General features: G+C 29.9%; 1 protein-coding gene across 1 annotated transcript in view; it reads left to right on the top strand.

Annotated features, from left to right (window-relative positions):
- The window catches only part of LOC113378463 (monocarboxylate transporter 14-like), a 244,930-nt gene that overhangs the window by 202,374 nt on the left and 16,983 nt on the right, over positions 1–25,573 (top strand). Inside the window, exon 2 of the mRNA XM_026618996.1 lies at positions 23,804–24,092. Within this exon, the coding sequence (XP_026474781.1) occupies positions 23,804–24,092 (289 nt within the window). The remainder of the gene's footprint in view (positions 1–23,803; positions 24,093–25,573) is intronic.

Below are 25,573 nucleotides of genomic sequence, written 5' to 3'. Positions count from 1 at the left end.
TTATATATTATGCCATAAAATTTTCATGTATACTAATTTTTGTTTTTTTTTCTTTGCAGGTAAGACTTCAAACACATACGGAGATATTCAGACTAACTCCAACTGGGGTGTACACGCAAAGAATAAGTATCCATAAGGTCCTTTAAGGGCCTAATTTTTATTTTACATCTAAAAAACAGAGTTTTTTACTACTAGTAAAATGTCACATGTATTTATTTTTTACCTAAATGTACAATAAAAAAAAATAAGTTTATTTCGTAAATACACGTGATGTTTGTTGGGGAGGAGGAGTAATTTTAAATATCATGACGTATCGCCCAGGTGGAGGGGAGGTCCAAAAATCCCAAAAAAATCGATCACGTGATTAATGGACGCCCCCTAATATAGATTATTATTATTAATATATATTAATTGGAACAATTTTGGAATAACATTACCTATGTTATATTATCAGTCTCTTGTGGTCTTATAGGATAAAACAGGTTACCGAGAATAGCTATTACAATTATTTTTAAATTTTGAATGAAATAATGACGTAACGACCAGGTGGAGGGGAGGTCCAAAAATCCCAAAAAAATCGATCACGTGATTAATGGACGCCCCCTAATATAGATTATTATTATTAATATATATTAATTGGAACAATTTTGGAATAACATTACCTATGTTATATTATCAGTCTCTTGTGGTCTTATAGGATAAAACAGGTTACCGAGAATAGCTATTACAATTATTTTTAAATTTTGAATGAAATAATGACGTAACGACCAGGTGGAGGGGAGGTCCAAAAATCCCAAAAAAATCGATCACGTGATTAATGGACGCCCCCTAATATAGATTATTATTATTAATATATATTAATTGGAACAATTTTGGAATAACATTACCTATGTTATATTATCAGTCTCTTGTGGTCTTATAGGATAAAACAGGTTACCGAGAATAGCTATTACAATTATTTTTAAATTTTGAATGAAATAATGACGTAACGACCAGGTGGAGGGGAGGTCCAAAAATCGCGGAAAAATCGATCACGTCATGAATGGACGCCCCCCTAATATAGATTATTATTATTAATATATATTAATTGGAACAATTTTGGAATAACATTACCTATGTTATATTATCAGTCTCTTATGGTCTTATATGATGAAACAGGTTACTGAGAATAGCTATTACAATTATTTTTAAATTTTGAATGAAATAAGTATGACCTTGCTCTAAGATGTGTAACCAGGAATAGACTTATAAGCCATTATCATTCTGTATGATACTACGGGAATTATGATATATTAGGTGGTCAAATATCTCCCTTCCGCTTTTTTGCTCTTGGTTTATAATACAAAAAGGCGGAAGGGAGATATTTGACAACCTATTATTTTATTTACCATTTAGGTAAATGGTAAATGAAATATTACCATACCAAATATACCAAATATGGCCAATTCAGTACGATGTTCCTTCGCACTCCTATTTTTTTATTTATTTTTTTTGTAATTTTATTTCTAGAAAGGTTGTTATTTTCTGAAGTATATAAAACAACGTTTGATACAATGTACAATTATGCCTCATATAAGGTATTTTGGTTCGTTAGCTATTGAATATCAATGAAGATTCCAAGGATGCGGAGAATCCCTTGAGGTCACCAGCAAACGAACGATCTTTACTCGTGTTAGAATTAATAATTTTCTATTGATTTATTATTCACGGTTAAATATTGAAAAGAAAATTGAAATTTGACTGGATAGAGTATTGGTTGCAACAATAAATGATTTAGTAACGTTAAATACTGGAGAATATTCAACTTAGCCAAACATTCTAATATTTGTATCCTTAATGGTGGCCCTTAATATGAATGTTTTCGATTTTTTTGCTTCCAGGGGCTCAAATGCTTCAAAATTGATAAAAAACAATTCTCTGAAAGTTTAAAGTCTTAATATTAACTTCAAGATAGTCCGCACTCCAAGCACAGTTCCTTGGTTCTTCTTCCTAAGTAAATACTTATTTTATAAAATGTATCAAATTTTTGTTACATTTTTTTTATTTATGATCAAAATAAGCAAATACAATGTTATTTTTAAAATTTTGATTCACTTGTCGCTAAATTATAAAATTCTAAAAAACAAATGGAATTTTAACCATGTTATTTTCATAACAAACTTTGGTTGGAGTGCGGACTATCTTAAAGTTAATATTAGAAGCTAAAACTTTCAGATAATTTTTTTTAATCAATTTTAAAGCACTTGAGCCCCTGGGAGCAAAAAATTCGAAGATATCCATATTAAGGACCACCCGATACATGTATAATAATGAAATAATTATTTTTCTGGAGAATTTATTCTATATCGTTTGTAGTCAAAAATAACAAAATTTACATGACATGCAATATGTTTCTATCAATTATATACCTACTATCAAATTCGTTGATAAGTTTTTATCTCAACCGTATCTTCTAAAGGTTTGTATTTTACCGCAACTGAAATAAGTAATTGACACAAGGTGAATTGAATTACCTGAAAATCAATCAACAATTAGCAGCACGTTTATTTCAATTTGCTTTGAGAGCTATTGAATTTTTTACTTGCGTAGAGCAAGTTGTTGAAAAGTTTTGAGCTTCTTTTCTATAAAGAAGAGCACTTGGTAAGAACTCGAAGTGTAAAGGCACTCGTTTTGCATGAGGTAGAATAAAAGTGGTGAAATTCGATTTAAAATATAAGGTTTGTAAAAACGTGGTTTTCTGCAGTATTTATTAAATTTGTATTTATTACGGATGGGGGTTGGTTAGACCCCTTCGGAATAGCTCATTAAATTTGACTCAATAGCTATTCCGAGGATTTGGTATAATTGAATATATTAAGTAAAAATACTTGACGTTCTTTACTTGATGGGCGGCCCAGTCGGTGGCGGCGTGAAATCTGGTCTTCTTTAGATCGCTCGTAATGAGTTTCTGAGGACGAAATCAACTTTACGAACTTAAATAAATAACACTGACTGTGATTAATAATATATTTATTCTTTAAATAATATCCACTACACGGAAATATCTCACAAAAGTCATATGGAAAAAACACAAGCAATACGGCATACGTCAAGTGAGCGCGAGACCTCGTTCACCCGTCAGATTAGCTATTACGTCCAAAATCCTTAGGAATTGCCAGAGAATAAAGTGTTGTCTGATTATTACAAATATCATCTGGCGACATCTACAAGATTCTGGCGCAAACAGTATTAATTTTATTTATCAATCACTGTGCTGACTTTTTGATCGCCGTAGCTTTTTATCGATGGTAACCCTAAGGGTTGTCTCATCTCTATGTGATGAATTTTTTACAATTTCTGTAATACTGACAAATTTGGTAAATGGTGCACCAAGCACTGTTTTCACTTAGGAACCTATTAAGGGGCGTCCATTAATCACGTAATCGACTTAAGGATTTTTCGATCCCCTATTCCCCCTTTGTGATACGTGGTGATATTCAACATTACCCCCCTTCTAACCAGCAAACATCACGTCTATTTTTAGTTACGTGGAAAAATTGTAATATTTTTGTTTTTTTTAATGTTTGGATTTTTAAAAAAAAATCAAGTAAAACATAAATACACGTGATATTTTACTATACCCCTTCCTCCCCTCCTCCTAAAAACCTCACGTGATTAATGGACGTTTACTATGTTTTGTGTCACCACTGCTCGATTTCAGGTTGTCCGAGGAACGTGGAACTTTAAATCCCATAGCTTTAACTATTATTCCACAAGAGAACTAAATTTTCAAATGAAGAAATATTTTATATTTTTTATCTTCCATTATTCAATTTGCATGAATTTTATGTTATTTTTGAAAGGACATGAAAAAAGACAAACAACATTTATACTATTTTTTTTTAGGAGTTGTTAATTAATGTTTTAAGAATATAAAAGAAAGATAAAAATTAAAAATTGACACATTTTTTTAATTTTAGAAGGTGATGAAACGGGGGGTTTCAAAAAATTGGCCTGACCCATGATTTTAGCCCTCCAAATCTTATAATAAAATAACGTCGCAATTCTAATGAACTATGGACAAGTAAAAAAAATTTTCTTTCACAAAAAAGAGAAAACTTTTTTGGAAGTTTTCTAAGTTTTGGCGGTTTCTAGAATTTTTAAATATAATAAAAATTGTTATTCGGGAATAAGCATAGTTAATACTGAAGAAAAATCTATAAAGAAATCTCTGTAAAAATTTCAAATAAATCGGTGCAGTGGAAGTTGAGAAATCGTGGGTATCGTATCAAAAAAGACAATTTCGAGGAAAACGCGTTTAAAGCTTTGTAGAGGAAGGAAACCTAAGAGGATTGTCGTAGTAAAATAGAATTTTTTAAAAATGCTCTTCTACACATCGATTTTTAGAGTACATACTAGACTACAATATACCCCCTTGAGCTTTTTTTATTGGAGCCAAATAAAATACATCCTTGCTTATTCTTATATATTTATACCACCGAATATTTTCCTTTACCATCTAAAATAAGTAGGACCATCGCCTTATATTTTACGACACGTAAAAGTTACAGAACTTTATCTTTATTAGTTAAGGGTGGTAAAATGTTGTGGAAAGGTGAATTTATGAGAGACAAATACCAATAGGGCTTCTTCGAGATTCTTGGAGCGTGAGCCCCAAACTTCCATCAGCATTTCTTCTATATTATTATCAAAACACGTAAATTCTGAAAGCCAAATTATTTAATTTGATCTTAAGTAATATTTTTTTTTTTTTAATTTGAACAGCGATCAGAACTTATGGGTCCTATGAGCTGTTGTGATGATTTTCTTACAAACCACGTACAAACACAATTATAAGTAATAATTTAAAAATGAATGCCACGCCTGTCATATTAATTGCCGACAATTAAGAATTAAGGCAACAACGAGAGTAAAGCGTGTTACGTCTTAAAAACAAGCGATAAAAAACATCAATAAAATTGTGTTAAGACATTGCAGTGTTTTATGGTCAGTTCTCAGCAATCATGCATAATTTATAGAATGTCGTAAAATTCTAGTTGAATTATTACATACCAGTACTTTTGATAGGTTTGACAAATTTAAATCTTATGCGATGATATTTTTGTTTACTGTTTGAACATATGCTATTTACAAGATGACTAATAAGGAACAACTCATCATGGAGTCATGGAGCTCTTTCCACACATGTGTAAATAGCAAAAGAAGATAATAATGGTACTTACTTTGTGAATATTATACTATGAAAGAAGATAATACTGGTATATATATATATATATATATATATATATATATATATATATATATACTGAACTGATTTCAAATTTGTTTTGCTCACCGTGTGCATCTAGATCCAACTTAGGTGGTAGGTTATATTAAAAATCTGAATTTATAGCAAAAATATTATATTCTTGGTAATTTCGATAATTTTTGACAAGCAATCGTAGAATCAGTTTGATCTGTATCTAGACCAACGACCTACGAACAATTCGAGCGATAAACTTGGGAACAGTAGACCCTCTGGTGTGGGATACGCAATACTAAAACAGTATAAAGAACATTTGTTCTATGATTATATTGTAATATTTGATTGCAAAGGTTTATAAATTGCTGGAACTTCTCGTACCAAAAATTAATATTTTTAAAAATGATTCAATTTTCTTTTAGAACTCTTATCTGAAAAAATCGATTTTTGGGATTTTTAATTTTTTTGAAAAAAAATTGACCTTTTTGAACAATTAAATTTTTTAATACTTTGAAATGCTTTAGAAATCCCCCCGTATCTCCAAAACGGCCAAAAACTAATCAGCACGTCTACTTATCAATATGAATCGAATGTTTTTTGAATTATTCAAATTGGTTGACGTGTGTTACCGAAATCGTCGACGAAAATTTGTATCCGCATACACACACACATACATCTATTTTTTTTAAGGTATGCCAAAATGTTCAGTTTCAAACTGGGTATGCTGGGTATAATATGTAAAAACAATTAACATTTTTGAAAAAAATTGACTTCGAAAAAATTAGATTTTTGAGAAACTACAAATTTGTCAAAAAATTACTTCTGAAAAAAAACATTTTTTTTGAAAAAATGTTAAAATCTCTATAAAATATGTGATAATTTGATGTGCATATGTCTAATGATTATTTTAACCGCCAGATGGCATTTTTTTTTACTTTTTTCATTAGATCTCCGAAACCGCTAGACCTGCTTTCATAAAAATTTGATCAATTCTTTATCTTGTTAATACAAGTAAAATGTTTTTTGAATTATTCAAATCGGACGCTCCGTTCTCTTAAAAACTGAGTTACCATTTTCGGCACTTTTTGCCCCGTATCTTCGGAACGGCTAGACCTGCCTTCGCCAAAAACTAATCAGCACGTCTTCTTATCAATACGAATTGAATGTTTTTTAAATTATTAAAATCGGTTGATCCGTGTTCCCGAAATCGTCGACGAAAATTTGTATCCGAACATACATACATACACGCACATACACACACACATACATCTATTTTTTCTAAGGTATGCCAAAATGTTCAGAAGGTTTTGAAACGTAAAGATATATAAAAATTTTTATTTTCGATTTTTTGCGATTACTATAACTTGCCCTACGGGAAGTTAAAAAAATCTATTATTTATACTCAAATTGACTTGAAGAATTTAATGAAAAGTTTCGCATGAGAATAAAATATAAAATTGTATAAATAATTTAAATTGCTATTGTTGTCTGACTGAGATATGAAAATAATGTATATATAAATAAATATAAATAAAAAAAAATAATAACATGTGAAGCTTTCACGAAAAACTGCAAAAAGAAATTTGACAGTCTTACTGTTACTTACTTACTGATAGCATTGCCAAAGTAATTTGATAGCTTTATATTATCTATCTAATGGAAATGTAAGATGCCTTAATGAGGCTTAGTGTTTATAAAAAAAATCCAAATAATTTACGTTTCCGTGTGAAAGTAGCCAACCACTTCCGACAACAGTTTGTATAATATTTGTATTTTAACAAACATTCAATCAATCAATTAGGATTGCGCATGTCTACGAAACCAGTTCCCGATATCCTTCTCGATGGTCTTGAGGTCATAATATAATAAATACAATCAGATTTGCCTCGTGCCTCGTGCCGTATGCCGTGTGCCAGATAGAATACGTATATGATGTTGCTAGGTAGAAGTAGATTGTTTTCTCCATTTCTCGTCTGATGTTTTCTGTTTTCTGTTTTCTGTCTTAACAATTTACTTCCACTAGAACGCACGTCCTCGCTAACTTTTTAGGATTTCCTCTGACGTCACAATCAAATCACTAATGCAAACTCGTTCCTCGGAACTAACTAACTAACTAACTCATCGTTATTAGATCATTTACGCTCGGGATTGACGCCAGGGCCAAATTCGGCAATGAGATAAGATTTTCTCATAAATATTATTTTTTGAACAGCAATCAGGACTTAAGGGTCCTAAAAGCTGCTGAGCTGATTTGACTTAATACTAAAGATAGCTCATACTACCGAATCGAATTTATAAAATCAAAAACTGTTTGAAAGATATTTCGATTCGATTCGATTCGATTCGATTAGTTTTAGGTGAAAATCTACCGAGCCGTTTTCTTGTAATTAACTTTTGACTAAAAATTTAAGCCGATTTTTAGGGATTTTTTTTGCGATAGATATCATGGTCTTATAGAACTTACTGAAATATTACGGCCTTACGACAAGTAGTTTGATTTTTAAAATTCACTAAAGTTTGAGAAAATTAGTAGATTTTTTTATGTTTGTTGAAATTAAAATTAGAGGATTTATTTGGTATAACGATAGAGGCCTTAATGAACATATTAGACTTTTAAAGTCCTAGGGAAACTGGTTCCATTATAAAAATTATTGATTTTTGAAAATTTGCTTTTAGAAAATACTCTGAGTTAACGTGTTCGTTCGTTTGCAATTATGTGTAATAAATCCACTCGGAATACTTTTACTAATCTTTTACTAAATTAATTCATTAAGTCGATTATTTACACATATCGGGAAGTTTATGCTTATGAATAAATAAATAAATAAATAAATAAATATGTAACTTGCCTCAAGGTAAAATACTAATACCAACTTATTACAATTTCTGAAACAGGCCGAATATTTATAGATTTTATTTATCTATTTTACTTCGAAATATATTGCTATCTATATTTCCAAGTGAAAACTGTTGTCACTACTGCTTGACAACAGGCTGCTCGAAGCGGGATCTAAACCGAGTTGTATGATTCAGGTCCAGTCGAGATGAACAGTTTTTAGCAAAAAGTTGTTTTAATTACTGAATCTATTTGTTTTTAATGCTAAATAAGTTGACTTTTTATATAGCATAAACACAATTTAATAATGAAAATTTTTCGCAGTTAGTGGTCGTCAGGAGTAGGATATTCTATCTTGCTTTTTATCCTTTTATGAACTCTGTTCATAGAGTTTTCATTATTATCAATCTTTTCGCCTATATGTATATACATACATCTTATTTAATTAAATAATTTTGTTACATAGTTTTAATGTTTTCTACTAAATCTGTTATTATTCATTGATATATCTAGGCATTTGTAAATGATTATTGTATATCTGCGTTGATTTTTGTAACATTAGATCTTCTGTGATGGGCTGCTTTGTGGATTAGTATTTAGAAACGTGAGCTTTCAATTAGAAGTTTCAGGCTCGATATCTGCCTTGGACAGCCTGATATCAAGCAGTAGTGATTCAGTTCTACTTGGAAATATATTCAGCAATATCTTCAGGTGAAAATAGCTCTTACTCGGAATTGCTGCATCAATAAAAAATCATCATTACATTATCACGCAATTGCAATAATAACAATTTCATCACAGAGATAGGACAACCATTTGAGTTGCCATCTATCAATAAAGGCCACGCCATTAAAAGAAGTCAACATAGGACTCGTTAAGTTTTGATTGCAGTTACAATAAATAAAATAACATTCTTTAATAAAAATTTAATTTAAAAACTGTTTTTTTATTCAGCTTTCATGCGGCAAATCAAGTTTTTTGATTTTATTCTGGACGACCTTATATGAAATTTTAAACTATTTTAATCAATTATCTGCAGTTTTGGTTGGCCACACACATTTCCACCAGATGTGTAAGTTTTATGTCTTATTATTGCTATTAATACATAATTCTTTTTAAATTGCTTAATTATATTCATTTAAACTAGAAATACCAATTGCGCATCTTTATGCATAAATTTACATTATGCAACCAAGTGCAATTCTTATGTTCTTAATATATTTTTATGGCTATACGAAAAAAAAATCTCAGAACCTCATTATGATCAAATTCGTCAAAATTGTTGAAATTTAAGATAATTTTATTTTTGCTGCGCCTGAGTCTTCTCCTTTCGCAATCCAAGTTGATCATTTGACAATACAATGATCATTTTTTATCTGACCGCATTTTTGTGTGATTCTCGTATCTCTTAGCGTTTAAGGTCAGTTTTATTTTAAGATCGTATATCCGTGATTTTGCGCACCTGTTTTATGCAATACATTGGATTACATAGTAATGCAGTTTGCATAAAGTTGTGATTGCCAGTTACCCGAGCTTTTTGTGCAATATTACGCAACCGCGTTTTGCTTGTTATAATGTACTCTTGTCGCGAGCGAAATAAATAAAATAAATAAATGGTTTCAGCTGAGAAAAATAAAATTTCGATAGCAAAGGCAACTTCTTACAATATGCAAATATTATTGATTTGATATTAGTATCGATAAAATATGCAGAAATAGTTGTATAAGGAGTAATGTAATTAAATATGCTATACGATATATAATTCTGGATAGTGTATATATATATATATATATATATATATATATATATATATATATATATGTTTCTCATTATATAAGAACTACCAGTTTATACAGACAGTCACAGTCATTTAACAAAGAGATGCATAACATTCATATTACTATAATACCAAACCACAAAGTGTAAATCTTGAATCCAATTAGTTGAAACTTTATAAATCATGGGTTTCAGTACATTTTTTTTGATTATCTTGGAACTTAGAATATAGTATTTCCGAATAGTTTGCGTGCTGGTATTAATTTCATTAGTCCTTATTGTGATTTTCTATTTAGCTAGTTCACAAAGTTAATGTTCTTAATTACTGCTGCCAATATTTACAAATGTCAACAATAGTAATTTTGTATAATTGGTATTCAGCATATGTTTTCATAACAAATCAGTTTATTTGACATATGCATAAGCGATGCTGTATTATATTATAATGGATTTCTGCACAAATGTTGATACAACCGTATACAATTTTGAAATTTAGAGATATTTACTAAAATTTAAAAATTTGGTCTAAGAAATCAAAATTTTTATTAGAAGTTAATGCAGGAATGTAGATTTAGTTGAAGTATGTAGTTTTCTGCTCATTTCTGGAATTATTAAAAATTAGAGGATTTTTTTTCAGGTAAGTTTGCTATCGTACATCTCTACTTACTATGAGCTGTACTGTAGGCGCACGTATTATATATGTATATATATATATATATATATATATATATATATATAATATATATATTATATATATATATACATGGCATAAGTTGGACGTCGGAATAGGAATCAATTTTTTTTGGCCTTCTAGTTGAACTTTAGTAAATACAAATGGAATCTTTGAGTACATTTCTAATTCAATTTATATATATATATATATATATATATATATATATATATATATATAACTAGGGTGGTCCTTGATATGGACATCTAAAAGTTTTAGCTCTTAATATTAACATTTAGATAGTCCGAATTTCAATTAAAAGTTTTCTATATTTATTATTATCGTATGTCATTACGTAAATTCTTGCGCCATCTGTGATAGTAGACTTGTAATTGAATTGCGGACTATTTAAATGTTAATTTAAAGAGCTAAAACTTTCACAGATTTTTTTTATTTATTTGGAAGCATTTGAGCCCTTGGCAGCAAAGAAATTCGAAAATGCCCATATTAAGGTCAACCCTCTATATAATATATACACATGGTACAAGTTGGAATAGGTAACAAGGTTTTCCGCCTTCTAGTTGAACTTTAGTGAATACAAATGGAATCTTTGAGTACATTTTTATAGGGCGGGGCACAAAGGTCCAATTTGACTTCCATCAATTATATTGTGAAAATCAAACCAATTATATAACAACAAATAACACATATCACACAAACAAATATCTGACTATGTTTAGTAAAACTACCAGCTAATTCATCATTGTAGAAAATATGTTTTTTTATTTGCTATTTTTCAACAATTTGTCACCTGGTCCTTTTTACCCCACGTCCAGGGAGCAAACAGGACCAATGGTTTATTTTTAAGTTTAATGGGATTTTACGAAATAATAGCTACATTATTCAATCAATGCAAAATGGTACATTTTTTACAGAGATAACACTGTATATAACCTTGATCTGGTGTTTCGTCAGAAACATCAGCAAAGTTGGAATAATTATTTATTTAACTTATTCTTGTGAAATTGCTTTTTCCAAGCTAAATTTACATTTTTATTTACTATTTTTTATTGTTTATACATTTGCCTGGGGAAAGATTCAGTTGGTCCTTTATTTCTCATCCACATGTAAGCTATTATAGAGGTTATATGAAAAAACTGTTGAATCTAACTTAACATCTTATAAACAATACATCTTATAAACGAATCAAACAACGTATACTTAAACTTTATATTAAGGCCTCGTAAACTAAATAACAGTACTCACAACCAAAAGAAACAACGATAGATACTTTTGTTATGGATTTTCAAACAAGGCCGTTTATCTCCAGATAGTGATGTCGTAAGAATCAAGGTGATGGCTGGATATACATCTTTTGCCTTGTACTTTCAAATATCGTTGTTAAAAAAATTCTAACTTCACTTGCTTTTGAGAAGTTGATGGTGCATCTTTCTACTCGCGGATCTTCAAGCCCCGCTCCACCCTATTCAGTAATACTATAATATGTATCTTATAATAATAATATTATGTTTCATGTTACCACATTATTTCTTTCGATCTTTTATTATATTTGCGGATTAGCTAGTAAATAACGAACGATTTATTATATGTTCATCTTGAACCATATAAGACCGTTGTGTACGACAATTCGCTTTTTGTCGTGTCATTCAGTCTTACATCATAAGCCTCAACAATACGGTTAAGACTTGCAAAAATATTTATTATATAAATAGTACCATTGTTGCTATGAAGAGATTTTCATTGGCAAAATAAAAGAGAAATTTATGTTTAACGAGCCAATTAGATTCTAAACTTTTCCTATCACTCATATGTATCACTCTACTTATTTTTATTAAATCCGTTGTTTGAATTGCAGGTGATGTAAATTCATCTTATATTAACAAATTAGTCAAACTACATGTGTAGACCTCGGACCTGCTATGTTTGCTTATTTATTAGAACAATTAAACGTTTAACAAAAAAATTTCACGAACAATGTTTTACAGATCAAAAATCGCAGCGCATATGTAATAACTCGAAATGTTTAAGTATAAAATATATAATAGTATATATATTAGTACAAATACTATATTTGATGGAGCAAATTGTAAATGTATCAAGAAGAAAACCTAATTATTTAGTATAATAATAGAATTCTGTTCACTACACCTTACAATGGATTTGTTTTTACTACATATTTCTATTTAATACGCCTCAAATAATGAATTTCTTTTTAATACATCTTGTAATGGATTTATATATACTAATCCTAATAATAAATTTCTTTATACTAGACCTTAAATAATGGAATGTAATAAATTACACCTTGTAATGGTTTTTTATATAATATTTTTTTTACTACACTTTAAATAATGAAATTCTAAAAATTAGAGCCCATCGTGGCGTGATGTTTAAGAACGTGGGCTAGAACTGACTAGTCCCAACTTTGGCCAGCTCGATATCAAGCAGTATGATATCAAATTTTTACTTTGAGTTATATATCTGAAATGTAAAAAATATCAAGTGGAAATTAATTTTTATGGGCATTGTTGCAACATATATACGCCAACACTAATAACTATACATACCTAATTCAAAAAGAAGAACGGTTGACCGCTGGGTTGCTTCTCGAGAATAATGATTAGTATGTGTGATAGGAAACACAGTTCATAGAACACGTAGTTCTGATTGCTGTTAAAAAATAATAATTAAACTAAATAACTTTGAAAGGAAAAACAGTGAAACGTTATAATCACCATGCAGCGTTCCAATCTAAACTCTAAATTTATTTTCAATCAAATGTCAAGCGCAAAGGAAAACTTTCAATTATTGCACATGAGAGAGCAATAATAATTAATTGGCAACTTGGAAATCTCAATTAAAATAAGTTAGATCTAAAGCTTGAATTACTCTATTTTTCTTAGCATTTTCAACGTATAAAAATAACATTTATTCTCTAGGTTAGAAGCCTAAAATAATAAATGTGAGTGTGCGTTTTATTCTGTATAGAATAGCTTTGTTCGCCATAATTGTGGCCTGTGTTTCCCGTACAACAATAAAAAGCACATTAAATAAGATATTTGATATTTCATTACGTTAAGTAGATAAATGCGTAAGGAGACAGAATGTCGGAGATTTCATTAGTGAAAATGATGTTACATGTTCATACTTCCATTAAATAACATAAGACTTTAGAGGACATACGTAAATTATTAATTTTAATTGGTTCTTTTTAACTTCCCGTAGGGAAAGTTATAGTAATCGCAAAAAAATCGAAAATGAAAATTTTTATATATCTTTACGTTTCAGAGGTTTCTGAATATTTTGGCATACCTTAGAAAAAATTGATGTATGTGTATGTGTATGTGTGTGTGTGCGTGTATGTGTGTGTGTGCGTGCGTGTGTGCATATGTGTGCGGATACAAACTTTCGCCGACGATTTCGGGAACACGGATGAAGCGATTTGAATAATTCAAAAAGCATTCGATTTGTATTGATAACGAGACGTGCTGATTAGTTTTTGGCAAAGACAGGTCTAGCCGTTCCGAAGATATTGGGCAAAAAGTGCCAAAAACGATAACTCAGTTTTTAAGAGAACGGAGCGTCCGATTTGAATAATTCAAAAAGTGTATTAACAAGATGAAGAACCGATCAAATTTTCATGAAGGCGGTTTTGGAGATCTAGTAAAAAAAGTAAAAAAAATGCCACCTGGCGGTCAAAAATGATCATTAGACATATGCACATCAAATTATCAGATATTTTATAGAGTATAAATTTTGTTTACATTCCTATGGGTTCCGTACCAATGTTTATCCGTTAGACGGTTTACTTAATCTCGAACAATTTATTATTAACTTCCCGTAGGGTAAGTTATTTTAAATGTATTAACCCCTGGAGAAATGTAAATGCGTATGATAGGTACTTTTGTGTGCTTATATTGTATACATCTAAATAAATAAATACACTACTCTAAATAAAATATATATGATATTATTGAATATACGCATGTTAGGCAACTCGCTTTCTTTATAAGCTTCTCAGAATTTTCAGAAAGTTTTCTTCGTAATGCAAACAAATCCCAATTGGACTTTATATAATATGCCAATCGAAGTCGCGAGTATTTGCGTATTATTGTATCAATTCGATTTACCAAGCCATCTCTCGTGGCTTAGAAGTGGCCAAGGTCAACAAGCACAATCAAACTATAGTAAGAACGTTATTTTTTTTTATAAAAGTCAATATTAAAGCCACTGTGTTTCGTTTCTGATTAAAAATCAATAGGTCTCGAATTGAATTAGGATTGGAAGCAGGCGAGGAAAATGAAAAATCATGTCAATGGTAAATAATTAGGCGTAGTAGAACGATATCGCTAGAGGGATAGATGAAATTTTCTTCACCAGATATATTAGCAAAAGACATATTTTATATAAACTAATAAAATTTAAACCTTGATATAATAACTGGTAGTAATTGAAACTAAATTTTACTATGATATTATGAAACATAAGACAACTATACGTGTCGCGGATTGGCCAGGAGAGTCCCGAAATATGGCCTTGCAAACCAGATTCTTCTAGTTAGATCAAAAATTGGCCCGAATTTTTGAAAAACAAATTTGAAAATGGCCCACTTATAAATTTCCAACATAGTTTAAAATGATACAAAAACATTGAATCTGAGTTTCTACTTATACTCACAAGGAGAACTTCAGGTTTACTCTTCTGGAATTTTGATGAAACTTTGCATGGTGATAGAGTTGATAGTCAAAAACAACACCTTCAAATATTATAGGCTTGCGAGAAGTGGTTTAATTATAAAAATTAATCAAAGTTTTGAAAAATAGACCGCGCGCAATACTTAAAGCTTACAGTGTGTTTCTTTCTGTAAGTACATTTATTGTATTACAATTTCTATTGTCAGTAATGCTGATTAAAACAAATGGATTAATTTAAAATAAATAAAAATATTTGTTTAATATAAAAATATTAAAAAAGGATGATTCCCGTATTTTTGGTTTATTATATTGGCCATGAAGGTGACAATCTTCATGGCATTGAGCTTTTACACGGGATGGTTGCTACTCCTGGTAGAGGGGGTGTAGCAGAGAGTTTAATGGAACTAATTGTGCACTTCTAAAAGTAAAGTCTGCGAAACATCATGTTTAATAAATAATAAATAAATATATCTTCTTTCATTATAACTTAGTAACAAACTAGTGATTGTAATGAGAACTGCAACAAATACATGCAAATACAAAACAAATCAGTGTTTAATACAGTCCACAGCTATCAGGGTTAAATTATAACCCAACAGCCTGAGTTATCGAAGGGTATGTGACGTCACATGTCTGAGCGAACGTTGCCGACGACAATCGCGGACTCTCCCGATTGATCAAATGTCATATGCCATATGCTCCGTGCCAACATAGGCCTTATAATAGAGAAAATATTAATATCATTTCTTACAAAATTATCAGCCATCACAATTGCCATTAAATTATTAAAATAAAATATATGACATATGACATTTAATCAATCGGGATAGTCCGCGATTGTCGTCGGCAATGTTCGCTCAGACATGTGACGTCATATATCCTTCTATGTTTGAGCATTTATTTTGCGCTCGACTAGCAGTCCATAAATATAAGGTCTATGGATGATCGCCTTATAATACATCATAAAATCGATCTTACTAGTTTTTCGATTTATGATTGCATTTGTTTTTTTAATAACTTGTCAATAAAACATGGTAAGTCATAATTTATCTTAACTATATTATAAACATATATTTTATCGCTTTTAAATAGAGATGATTTCAGCTATCCAATTGTGTACGGTAAATATTTGGTCAACAACAACATTTTAGATCTCGGACAATTCGAAAATTTCCTAATAAGTTTGGGCACTTGTCCAATTCATTTTCTCCTCCACTAATCGATTTTAGATTTTAATCTAATAGTTCTAATTTGAGAATCAACACGGAAAGTATGGTTGCAATTTAGAGACTGCATATTTATTCCAAGAAACTCTCTTTACAAAAATGACTAGTTATTAGGCGATCGATATAGAGTACGAGCATGACATACCTTCTTGGCGAGGCAAAACCACAATAACACCATTGTCACGATATAAAAATAGAGAAATGGGTTTGAAAACATTACTTCCTATTCAATAAACCGAGAAAATTTGTAATTTCAATTAATTACGGAAATGTCTAAAACTGTATCTCTATTATACCACGTGGATACTTCTGAAATACATTTTATTTATATTTATTAATGATTGGATCTCTTGTTGACTTTTCCACTTGGTGTGTTAGAATTTCTCTAATATTGATGATATATTTTTAATTTGATGCAGTGATAGTCAAATAATTAAGCTTCTTAAAATTTTTCTAAAGTTTTCTTGATGATGCGAGATTTAGATTTCTAAGAAAGCAAAATCGATATTAGTAATCTATTTTATCTAAATATACCATAACTTCATTTAAAAATACAAAAATTAGTTATAATTTTATGACTAGAAAACTAATATAATTTATTAATAATAAGGATAGTTGTTTCACAATTAACTCCTTTGCCTATTGGCGACATCCGCATAACAACCTGTGTGTACGAGTGTCGCCTTTAGAGGACATCCGTAAATCATTACTTCCAATTTGTTTTTTTATTGTAATATTTTATAGATGTGTAAGTTTTAATTTAATAATATATTTTAACGACAATAATTTGAAAATCTTAAATCTGTAACAAATACTTGGGCAGCTCCCTGGCTCGTACAGCAGTGGCACTTCTGCGGGAAACAAAAAAATAATTTGAAAATCTTAAAATATGTTCTGTAACAAATACTTGGGCAGCTCCCTGGCTCGTACAGCAGTGGCACTTCTGCGGAAAACGAAAAAATTATTTGAAAATCTTAAAATATGTTTTATAACAGATACTTGGGCGGCTTCCTGGCTCGTACAGCAGTGGCACTTCTGCGGAAAACGAAAAAATTATTTGAAAATCTTAAAATATGTTTTATAACAGATACTTGGGCGGCTTCCCGGCTCGTACAGCAGTGCCACTTCCGCGAAAAATGAAGTGAAAGGGTTTACCTAATCTTTTTCATGACATTCCTTCTTGGCGAGGCAAAACCAGAATAACACCATTGTGACGATATAAAAATAGAGAAATGGGTTTGAAAACATTACTTCCTATTCAATAAACCGAGAAAATTTGTAATTTCAATTAATTACGGGAATGTCTAAAACTGCATCTATATTTTACCCTTCTGAAATAAATTTTATTTATATTTATTAATGATTGAATCTCTTGTTGACTCTTCCACTTGGTGTGATTTGTGGAGTTTGTTCTCTGCAATCTTTCAATCGAAATGTATTTATTTTTGATTTATTACTCTGTAAATATTGATCACGACAGGTTTTGCATTTATTGAATGACGTAAGTGTAAAACGCAGGCTGATTTGTAAATTCATTAGATGCACATTAATAAAGACACACACTTGTACAAAAGTATAGAATTTTCTGGCTTATCACGTTGGCACATATCTATGAATTTATAATGATCTTTGGTAATTCAAAATATCGCCATTCATTGATAAACGTAAGCCAATAATTTTATTTACACACACACACACACACACATATATATATATATATATATATATATATATTTATATATATATATATATATATACTAGCTGGCCCGATAAGCGTTCAGCCATAAAAAATATTTCTAGAAAATTATTAGCATAAAAAACAACTTATTATGAACGTAATATATTAGTGAAAGGACAGCTAAAACAAATTATATGGATGGTTTACCCACTGCAAATCATGCCACATCATCCTGGGGTATATTGATAGCCTTTGTAAGTGCTCCGAAAAATGTTGATCGAAATTCAGTGCAAAATGTTCACATAAAGACGATATTCGATCAGTTATCGATCCAGATAAAAAATGATTGGGCTACTAAAATGACTAATATAAAATATGGATTTGTGGTAGAAGGGTGGAAATTTAAATTAATTTAAATTTTTAATTTAAAAATTTAAAAAAAATGTTAATTTTGGACAACCCTTGATAAAACTTAATTTTTTTTAACCAAAAATTTAGGCTTTTCTTTTTGTGTATAACTTTCAATTCCGCATAAAAACAATTCAAACACAAAAAATTGATCGCAAAATTAAAAATAAAATATTAAGTTTAGACAACCCTTGATAAAAATTAATTGTTTTTTGAAACAAAAATTTAAGCTTTTCTTTTTGTGTATAACTTTCAATTCCGCATTATAAACAATTCAAACACAAAAAATTGATCGTAAATTTAATAAAAATGTTATGTTTGGAAAACCCTTGATAAAAATAAATTGCTTTTTGAAGCAAAAATTTAAGCTTAAAATAAAGTGAAAAAACAGTTTTTCTAAGATTAAAATATAGTGAAAAAAATGATTGGCTGCCAATGGGGTGATAAATGATTTGATTACTAAAATGACTATTATAAAATATGAGTCTGAGGTTAGATGGGTCAAAATTAAGGGCTGTAGGTGTCTTATCTGCAAATTATACAAAAAATAAAATAAAAGAAATTGGAAAAATCTTAAGGGTGGCTCGTATCACTTAAGGGTTTGAAAAATGGATGTCCTATTTTGAGTCATACTGAACATGATTATAAAAATTCATAAATATTGGTCAAACCGTTCCGGAGAACTATTGCGACTAACAACGTGATACAAGAATTATATATATATATATATATATATATATATATAATGATTTTTAAAAAGCCTTGAAAATAGATAGAGTAGGATTTATGGAAGATGCAAAACAAAAATCATTGAAAATAATGATTGATTATATGATTATGAATGGTTTGAAGATTTAAACATAAGAATTCAGATTAAGTATTACAGATATGAGATAAGAATTGTTAATATAGTGGATTTTTTATATATCAAAGATATTTTCACAATTGAGATGTCCGCAATTTGTTTTATGTATTGATTGTGCTTCACTAATTTGATTGTCAGTACTATGAGTGGAAAACGTGAAGTCATTTTGTACATAAAATTAATATTTTTTAAATTTCTGTTCAATCTTTACTTCATAATACAGGTGTGAATGATAAATTTCTTTGAAAAATACATATTTTTTCAATATCTATGCTAATGTATTTATATTTTGAATGTCGAATGCATTCTTCAATAGAGGCTGCAATAATGCGCCTGAGACTCAGTATATTTGCTATACTATTAAAATATTATTTTGCAATCGCTAGATATCATATGCAATATCAATAATATTGCTAGATATATAAAAATAATTTTAGTGATATTTTAATAAAAACCTTTTTATTAAATTAAAAAAAACCTATCACCATTAAGAGTTAATTGCACCTAATAATTTAGTTGCACGTTATCTCGTGCTTAAATACTATCAACACATGAAAATTCATTTTATGATATATGATATAAATTTTATTAGGCGCAGATACTAACTCGAAATTAAATTCGGGTAAAAAAAAAAATTTAATTGTATTCTAAAAGAACACGCAGTTTTCCGATGAATTTTCCAACATATTGTTTTTAGTGAATTTTGATGAGTATTGAGCGTTTGAATTGGAAAAAGATTAGTCATTAATTTACTCAAAAGTGCGACATTTTTTATTCCCGAAACGTTGAATAAAACTAGTGGTGCACGGCATCGTGCTTTAAGGCAAATTGCTAAAAAAAGCTTTATTATATTTTTTAAAAATTTCTTTTTTAAATTCTTCGAAAATTTTGAAAAAATAAATTTTTCATATATTTATAAATTTAAATGTCTTATATATTTATAAATATTTTCAGTTTTCATATATTTTAATTTTTTTTTTTTTTGATAATTTTGAAAATTTCTGAAAATTTTAGATTTTGTTTAACATTTTCTGAAAATTTTGAAAATATTTCAAATTTTTTTTGAACATCTTTTAAAGTCTTCAGTCTTCCGGTTAAACATTATAAATCTTGGTACGGAACCCATAGAAATGTAAACAAAATTTATACTTGTTAATAAAATCTCAATAAATATATGATAATTTGATGTGCATATGTGTAATGACCATATTTGACCACCAAATGGAATTTTGTTAAACATTGTTATTGGATCTCCGAAACCGCTCCACCTGCCTTCCTAAAAATTTAATCAGTTATTCATTTTGTTAATACAAGTAAAATGTTTTTTGAATCATTCATATCAGACGCTTCGGTTTCTCACAAACTGATTTGACTTTTTGGCACTTTTTGCCCCGTATCTTTGAAACGGATGGACCTGCCTTTTGCCAAAAATTTGCGTCTTCGAAAAAGAATCAAATGTTTTTTAAATCATTCAAATCGGTTGATCCGTGCTCTCGAAATGTTGAACGAAAAGTTGTATCCGCACATACATACACGCACACACACACACACATACATCCATTTTTTCTGAGGTATGCCAAAATATTCAGAAACCTCTGAAACGTAAAGATATATAAAAATTTTCGATTTCGATTTTTTTGCGATTACTATAACTTGCCCTATGGGAAGTTAAAAATTGTATCCGCACGTACATACGCGCGCACACACACATACATAAACGTACACATATTTATCATACACATACACATACGTTGTGATGTATGCCAAAATGTTCAGAATGCTTGAAACGTAAATATATACAAATATTATCATTTTCAATTTTTTTTTGCGATTTCTATAACTGACCGCACCTGAGGTTAAAATCAACTTTGAACTAATTTATGTTACGGGATACTAGCAATTTTCTCGAGTGGATTTTAGCAAATTATTTAAATTTTCATCTGTACTTTTGTAAGGAAATGTTTTGGAAACTCGTTGTCAGGATATAGATGGACGGTCGGGCGAATAATAAAACAATAACAATTATAAAATGCAGAATTATCATAAGTGAAATATTAAACCGACAAAATATAGCATTACATGTATGTGCATACTATGTGACTTCTTGATAATTTCCGATTGTGTACAACATTTTGCTCCATTATTTATCTACGCTTACTATTACACGCCTATGAAATAACAACGAAATTTATGTTATAGATTATGAAATACTCCATGATGTATATACAAACGCCTGCTAGCGTATTTCATTTATATTTAATTCGCATAACAGTAATTCAAATCTTGGCATCTCCAAAAATGTTCTCACGTGGTCCAGAAACACTTTTTTAATAATATAAACATATCGACTTATAAATGTTCAATTTTGTTATGGAATTTTTTATATTGTTTAGCATACATTTATAATCCGGCACGAATTGCGGTTGTAAATTCTGTTTTATAAACCATCATATGATGCGAACCTATTATACCTTTCCCATTAATTAAAATTTTTGAGCGTGAGCTTTGCACACTTGCAGCCACTTCGATTATTTTTATTCATAAAATAATAAAATATTTCGAATTTTTATATTAAAAATGCCAAATTATTAACTTCCCGTAGGGTAAGTTATAGTAATCGCAAAAAAAATAGAAAATTAAAATTATTGCATATCTTTACGGTTCAAAGCCTTCTGAACATTTTGGCTTACTTTTGAGTAAATAGATACAGTGTGGATACAATTTTTCCACTTTAGAAAAGACGATTTCGGGAGCACGGATTAACCGATTTGATTGATTCAAAAGATATTCGATTCCTATTGATGGGTAGACGTGCTGATTAGTCAACTCAATACGTTGGTGGCACTTTTTTTAGTTTTGTGTTATTTTAGGAAAAATTTGTTTGAATGCATACAAATTTTATTATGTCATTAGAAAGCTAATAAAATTATCTATAAATCTGTATATAACAATTGATATTTATTAGAACAAAATAATATTTAAAAATATCTCTAAACATAAAAATTGTATAAATTTCATCTGTATTGACATTCTGGTGCAGTTAATAAGAACGTTGGTGACACTTTTTTAGTTTTGTGTTATTTCATTAAAAAATTGTTTTAATGCATACAAATGTTATTATATCATTAAAAAGCTAATAAAATTATCTATTAATCTGTATATAACAATTGATATTTGCTAGAACAAAATAATATTAAAAAAATTCGCTAGACATAAAAATTGTAAGTATTTCATTTGTATTGACATTCTAGTGCAGGATCGTTGAAATACCAATTATTATCCATAGATTATGGGAACATATCTCATTTCAGGAGTTCAGTTAATTAATGGAAGTTTAAAGTATGATTTTTGTGATAAATAAGGTAGTGCAGGCCTTAAAGATCTGTTTAAAGTCCCATCAATATCTCAAAAAAAGCAAAGTACAGATATTTTTAATGATACTACTTTAAAGTAGAATGCAACAGATGTGTAACCAATCATCACCTTAATCTTTGGAAGTCGATATCAGGAGATAAACGATTTGACTTTGCTTATGACTTAATTACAAGATTTTTGTTTGAAAAATTACCAATTATCATCCATAGATTATGAGAACAGAATAGTCTGTGATCTAAGTTTAGGAGTTTAGTCAATTAATGGAAATTTCAAGTATGATTTGTATGTTAAATAAGGTAGAGCAGGTCTTAAAGATCAATGTGTAAAAAGTCCCACCATCACCAAATCTCCAAAATAAGCAAAGTATAGATATTTTTTATGATACTATTTTAAAGTAGAAGGCAAAAGATGGGTAACCAACCATCATCTTAATTTTTGGAAATCGATATCAGGAGGTAAACGATTTTACTTTGCTTATGACTTAATTACCAACTCTTAGTTTAAAAAAATACAAATTACCATCCATAGATTATGGGAACAGAATATAGTCTTTGATCCAAGTTTAGGAGTTTAGTTAATTAATGGAAGTTTCATATATGATTTGTATGATAAATAAGGTAGAGCAGGTCTTAAAGATCCATGTGTAAAAAGTCCCACTATCACCAAATCTCCAAAACAAGCAAAGTATAGATATTTTGATGATACTATTTCAAAGTAGAAGGCAAAAGATGTGTAACCAACCATCACCATAATTCTTTGTCGATATCAGGATATCAGGAGATAAATGGAAATGTATCAATATTCATACCAAAAGCTTTTTTTGTTTGTAGTTTTTTTGCTCTTGAGCTCTGTATTTAGTTTATGATACCTGAATATAATTTTCAAGTATAGGTTATTTAAATGTTTTGTAAGGTGTATTGTTATTTCTAAGTTAGTTTTCTAAACTTTCAGTTTTTTAAAATAAATTTTTCTATCAAACCAAATTATTAACGAATATATTCTCTTTTTCCAGACGGATAGCGAAGTAGCATGCGAAGAAGCGGCTCGGCTGACCGCGGAGGCGATGCAATGCGCCGAAGAGGAATCGATGTCGTACTGCGAGTACCACGACGTGCCGCCTCCGCCTGACGGAGGTTACGGTTGGGTTGTCGTTTTCGCCTCATTTATGTGCAACATGATCGTAGATGGCATCGCTTACACATTCGGCGTTTTTCTTGGCGAATTCGTTCTGTATTTCGGAGAAGGCAAAGGAAAGGTTGCATGGGTTGGCAGTCTTCTGTCTGGAATGTACCTGAGTGCTGGTGAGTTTAACATAATAGTTGCAAATCATTTGGATGATCTTCGAGGATCATCTAAACTCACTTGCCAAAGAACTATGTCACCAGGGCAAGATTAAACAAGAAATTCATATTACATTAAATCATGCCAATTTTCAAAATCTCTGATAGTGGTCAGAAGATTTTGTATTTTAAAGTCATTTTTTTCTACAGTTTTACTTGTTGTCCTTGTGTTTCAGGACAGGTGTAAAAATTACTATATAATAAAAAAGTGAGTAAAAGTAACATTAATAGACCGATTCTGCCGCACAACAGACCAATGTTATTGCAAGGCTATGTTATGAAGAACTTTCTATACTAATTATTGACAAAAGCCATGTGGTAGCTGTGCAGTCAGGCGCTTTTCTGAATGTCAGATAGAAAACGTAACCTAGAAACCGCACAAATATCAAAAAACAATCTTAGATAACAAGATCTTTCTGACCCAGCTTCATAACAAACAAGTGATATTCCAGTTTATGTGTAAAACGCCTGAATACACAGCAAATACATGACATTTTGACAATATGATTCAGTAGCGTAATATATGGAAGTTGGAGCGTAACATGGCCTTGCCATACCATTGGTCTGTTGTGTGGCAGAACCGGCCCAAAAATTTTAAGATTTTTTCCAGATCTACCTATCATTAATTTTAAGGTTATTTAGCCATTTTTTTACCTGAGAAGTATGTGCTCTTTAAGCCGAGTCATGTGATTCTGTGAAATGTCACAATTATGTATGTAACATGATTATATTTGAAATATCCTACTCCTTGTAAAATGAATTAGAATAGGAGATATAAATTTAACCATTTAACCATTTTTCTTGACAACCTATGCGTACGCCTATAGCCGACATACAGTGTATCGAAATAATTGAAAATTGTAATTTTTATTGTGGTTTTTAGTTTTTCAGAAGTGTTATTTTCTAGTTTTTAACTATATTTTTATAATGATTGGAAAATTTTAAAATATTTTGTGTAATAAATACTTGGGCGGCGTCTCGTACAGCAGGGTCATTTCTGCAGAAAACATTCCCGTTGCGAAAGGATTAAAGCAGCTTGATTATTGTAAAGAAACTAATTTTTATATGGTGTGTCTTTATCACTTCAATAACATTGAATGGATTAAGTGATATATTATACTTGTTCTTATTTTCTTAGACAAATCAATTTTATTTCATCTATCAAGAATCCGTACCTGTTTCCATTTCAAATCAGAAATTTTATCCGCTTTCAAGAACACAAGACTTGTAACAATATTATTGAATTGTTCCTCACATTTCTGTCCAATATTAAAGAAAATTGGCATTCTAAAGAAAATTAATTAAAAGTGATTTGTGGGATACTATCAAAGTGTTGGCACGCATTAGTCATAATATGTTTGCATATTGATTTGAATGCGGCATGTGGGGGTCAATCACATTGGGAAAAACCAGCAAAACTATGGCTCCAACATTTATGTCTA

Source organism: Ctenocephalides felis, unplaced genomic scaffold (assembly GCF_003426905.1).
Source record: "Ctenocephalides felis isolate EL2017-DRISC unplaced genomic scaffold, ASM342690v1 CF-g0.4_SCAFFOLD_01886, whole genome shotgun sequence".
Classification (NCBI taxonomy): domain Eukaryota; kingdom Metazoa; phylum Arthropoda; class Insecta; order Siphonaptera; family Pulicidae; genus Ctenocephalides; species Ctenocephalides felis.
The sequence above is the reverse complement of the archived record's forward strand: the minus strand, read 5'-3'. Positions and strand labels throughout refer to the sequence as shown.